Source organism: Condylura cristata, unplaced genomic scaffold, assembly GCF_000260355.1.
Source record: "Condylura cristata isolate star-nosed mole 26May11 unplaced genomic scaffold, ConCri1.0 scaffold00013, whole genome shotgun sequence".
Classification (NCBI taxonomy): Eukaryota; Metazoa; Chordata; class Mammalia; order Eulipotyphla; family Talpidae; genus Condylura; species Condylura cristata.
The window spans coordinates 29365334-29369842 of record NW_004567114.1 but is presented as its reverse complement, the minus strand read 5'-3'; the positions used below and the strand labels follow the sequence as shown (position 1 = coordinate 29369842).

At 38.6% G+C, this 4509-nt stretch overlaps 1 protein-coding gene across 1 annotated transcript in view; it reads right to left on the bottom strand.

The window, feature by feature from the left end:
• The window catches only part of KCNH5 (potassium channel, voltage gated eag related subfamily H, member 5), a 258103-nt gene extending 253951 nt beyond the window's left edge, over positions 1-4152 (bottom strand). Inside the window, exon 1 of the mRNA XM_004681802.2 lies at positions 4032-4152. Coding sequence (XP_004681859.1) covers positions 4032-4104 — 73 coding nt within the window. The 5' untranslated portion in view covers positions 4105-4152. The remainder of the gene's footprint in view (positions 1-4031) is intronic.
• Between the last annotated feature and the right edge of the window lie 357 nt (positions 4153-4509).

Genomic DNA, 4509 nt, shown 5'->3' with positions numbered 1-4509 from the left:
CTATAAGAGATAACTGAATAAAGAAACTGCTTATGCAATCCAGATATTTCAAACAAAATAGAAAATTGAGAATATTGAGCTTACTTTGTGTCTTGAAAGTTAAGTGGTTTATGAAATACTGTCTCCTGTGGTTCCTTCTTCTTTGAGCCCCAATATTCTCTAAATAATATTTCTAGTTTTCCTGTAATGTTTAAAATGCTTTGGCTTTTTTGAATCTGAAATTCTACCCAAAAGTTCTAAAAACTGTTTCTTGCAGATGATTAAGGTCTGACCCACAAGCTATTACTCCCTCCAGTCCAATCTATATTGATGAATAAATGACATGTATAACTGAAATTTAAGTAAGACAGACTAATAATGGGCCAGACACAACACTCATAAGCATTTTGCGACAGGGTCCTTCTTAGACACGGCACAGACATAAAAAGATTACCCCGCAGTTCCAGAACTTTCCCCTTCTTAACTTATTTTGATCTTCCTAGTCAAAAAAGGTAGCTTAACCTTCCTATTGCAATTGCACTTTTGACCTTTACAACTCCTTGAGGTAGTATTGTGCTCTCTGTGTCTACTAGAGTCACATGTAATTCCTTTTATGTGTCTAAAAATTATTTTATCCTGTCTTTTATCTAAAAACTAAAGAAAATTCCCTATCTCTGCTATTTTGGGATTTGGCTATAAAATATGTGTGTATCCATCCTACTCAATGGCCCTCATTATTTTATTTTATAGACTTTGAATCACCAGTTACAATTTGAAATGCTTTTCCATAACAGACTGAGTCAACTCAATAAGGGAAATAAAAATCCAATCTCAAAAAGTGTAAAATAACAGCAAATAGGTTACCCTGCTACTCTAGGGCACAGAATAGAGCACTGTTATTCTAGGAAATTGAAACTGAGGAGTTTGGAACTTTATGAGGAAATCCTTAGGCTTAAAAGCTATACTACATTTCATAGCATTTTGTTCTGCATCAAGATGTTCTCTGATGGACTCCTAATTGGCTGAGATTTGAGTTCATTGATGTTATCTATGGCCAACTAAATCTTAAAATCCTAATGCTTTTCTGTACTTTTTGTAACCACTTCCCTTTCAATATTCTCTCTCCCTCTCTCTCTTTCTCTTTCCCTCCCTCTCCTTCTCTCTCTTCTCTATTCTCTCTCTCCTCTCTCTCTCCCTCTTCTCCCCCACCTCCACCCTACCTCTATCTTTTGCTCTGAGTGGATACAAAATGTGTGTGCACATGTACCGCTTTATACATGCTCCTGTGATCTCCTGACTCTTACTGTAATTAAAAAAAAAAAAACCTTTTCATAAGAAATAGTGTTTTATCAGCAAGAGAAACATTTAGTGGGGCAAAGGTAAACAGAAAATCCTAGGCTATCTTTCTTCCATTCTGAAGTATGCTAGGAGTGCTGGCTCCTTTTCTTTCTTTTATCACTAAAGCTCTACCAACACTTCCCTTTCAATGTTGTTAAGATAGTGAATAATGAAATCTTCATTGTGACAAACCCAATCCATCTGTGAGAATCCTGAAGGGAATTTTCTGTTAGTCTCAATTAAACAATTTCTCAGGATGAATTCTTCTATTTATCTGCCAAATCATATAGAAATGGCAATAACTGTGTGATACTGTGGGAATGTATGAATCAATTTAATACCATAATTCTTAATTGCCAAGGTTCTTTCTCTAAGTTGGTGCTGAGATTTCCCAGCACTTCTTATATACATGTGCACATGTATTTACCTCAACTCTGTGTCATATTTCAAACAAAGCTGAGGGGTATTGAAGAAGCATATTAAAAGCTAACCCATAAGCAATTAGAAGTTGTGTTTAAAATGCCAACACAGGTAAATTTTCATTCACTCTCAGTGATCTCCATGGAAAAAATATTAAGCCAAAAAAAAGCAGTTATGAACATGCAGTGTAAGAAAGATAAAGCATTCATTAATTTGGGCAATAGATATAACATGGAGGCAACAGAAGTAAATATTTCTAAGCCACATAAGCTGAGTCTTAAGTTCATGATAAACTGGATCATCATTTCAGTGTCTATAAGAATTTCCAGGCAAAAGTATTAAATTAGTAAAGTTCAGTAAAAGAATTCTTGTCTTCTTTCTCTTTATCACACAAAGAAACAGAGGGCCTATGAGTGTTATTTTTAAGGCCTTCTCTGAAAAGCTTTCTCATAGACCAAATTACATGGAATTGGTATAACCCAAGATGAAAAGCTAAAATAAGAAAAAGCTAATAATCTTTAAGTTTCCCAAAATGGTTCTTTTAAGAGTAACATTGCCCTATGCTATGGATCTTTGTGTAAAACTAATATAAGAAGATAATATATAAATCTAGAAATTGCCTACCATTATGAATTTATATTTATGTTATAAAATCAAAAACACATGTGACATCACATTGGAAAGGTAAACAAACATATTACATTTATTTAAGACATGGTATAGAAATTACTTTTTCATCTTAAAAAGTTTGATCTATATCTTGATCAAAGTGAAAGAAATAAAACCACAAGCCTCAAATTAAAATGCCAAGATTTAGAATACTTTGGGACCCTTAACTACATATAGTTCCCCAAATCAGAGAAAATATTTACAATCCCTAGTTTTAGAATCCCTCATCTAAGAATTAACCCAATCTGCTAACTCAAGGAAAGTGTAATTGTGTATTTAATTATTTATTATCATTTATTTATTATCATTTGAGTATGTGTCTGTCTTGCCTACTAGACAGGGAACTTTTTGAGACCAGAAGTGTCTTAACCACTTTTTGTTTAAAGGACCCCACAGAGTGTCTGTTATATAAAGTGTCCAAATAAATACTGTTTTACTAACTAAATAAACAAGGGATTATGGAACTGCGTAGAGTATTTCTATTGCTTTGGTCCAAACTCTATTGCAAGGGACCTCAAAATAAAATAAAATACCAAGAAAAGGAAAAAACAAAACTGTAAAGGATATTTTATATATCTAATTTATAAAATTAAAATTACATAAAAATGAAAAGCAAATGGAAGATTTGGTTTCAGTAAAATGTAAAGTTTATAATGTATTAAAATGTTACCTTACAGAACACTTTAATATAAAAACATAGCGCACTCCCATTCAGAATATCTTAAAAGAGATGAATGCATAGATGTATATCGCTTTTAAAGACACTTTAAAGAACTCCTTAACATCAGTAGCAAGGTAGAATGGTATTTTGGGAATTTTTTTCTTCAAATACTCTAAAAGCACAGTAGCTATTGTTTTCCTTCTACATATTTCCTTTTAAGTCAAATCAGATATGTCATATAGCTCAATATAGACTAAAAACAACAGGGAATAAAAAAGGAGAAACTTTAGACACAAATATGATCATAGTGATTACTTTCCCATTTTCAAGCACTTTTTACTTTAAATTTCTTTTTAGCTGATGTGATATTGGGGTACCCCCTTCAGGTATACCCACCATAGTGTACCCACTCACTATCCATTCACCTATATTCCACCACCACAGACCACTATCAAACACTAACTCTTTATAGGTTCAACTTCATCTATTCTTCCAATCTAAGGTTCCTTTCAGCAATACCCACTGGGCCCAAAAGCTGTACCAAAGACTCCAATCTTGTTCAGTAGCCACCTTCACAGCATTTTCAACTTGGGGGACACCCTTCCACTGAGGTTAACTCTAAGAACGTGATCAGTCTCAGCAGCGTCTTTAGGGGAAAATGTAGGAGAAATATGAACCATAGGGAAACTATCCCCATACCTACACCCTACCCGCCCCCTCCCTTTGCTTCTTCCAGTTCTGGGCTCTGGACAGGTGGGAGAGGGGTGAGTACAAGATGGGGGAGGATGCAACTAACTTTCCTCCAGCTCCCACCCCAAGTCAGTTCCACCTAGTAACTGAAGCCACCAGGTAGGGCTTTCCAAATCCCCCTCCCCCCTTGGGAGAGATGGAATGGGCTGGATGTGGGGTGCATGTGGGCGGGATGGATGGGGGGGGGGGTGTTCAGAACTGCAACTCTTCTTACCGCTGGAGCGCCTGACGATGTTCTCCAAAAATGTGTTCTGCGGTGCCACCAGCCCTCTCTTGCCCCCCGGCATCCTGGGTCTGGAGAGCGGCGGCCAGGATCCGCGGCGGGGGAGGGGGGAATGCTGGAAAAGAAGGTAGAGGAAGAAGAGGAAAAGGTGGAGAAGACCGAGTCGAAAGAAGAGGGGGCGCGGCGGCGGCGACGAGGTCCCCTAACTGTGTCTCCAGCCCGACCTGGATGAGCAGCTCTGGGGAGGAGAACCAGGCAGTTCATGGTAGTAGCGCTCCCCCGGCCGCCGCTGCCCAGACTGTGGCGGTGCCGCACACGGGGCTCGGAAACTGCAGGCTCGGCGGGGCACAGTGCGCCTGCGCCGCCCCCGCTGTCGCTGTCCCGCCGGTGCTGATGCTGAAGCTGCTGCTGAGGCTGCTGCCGCGGCGGCGATCGCCCAGTCGCGGGCTCAGCATTTCTCCCTCTGAAC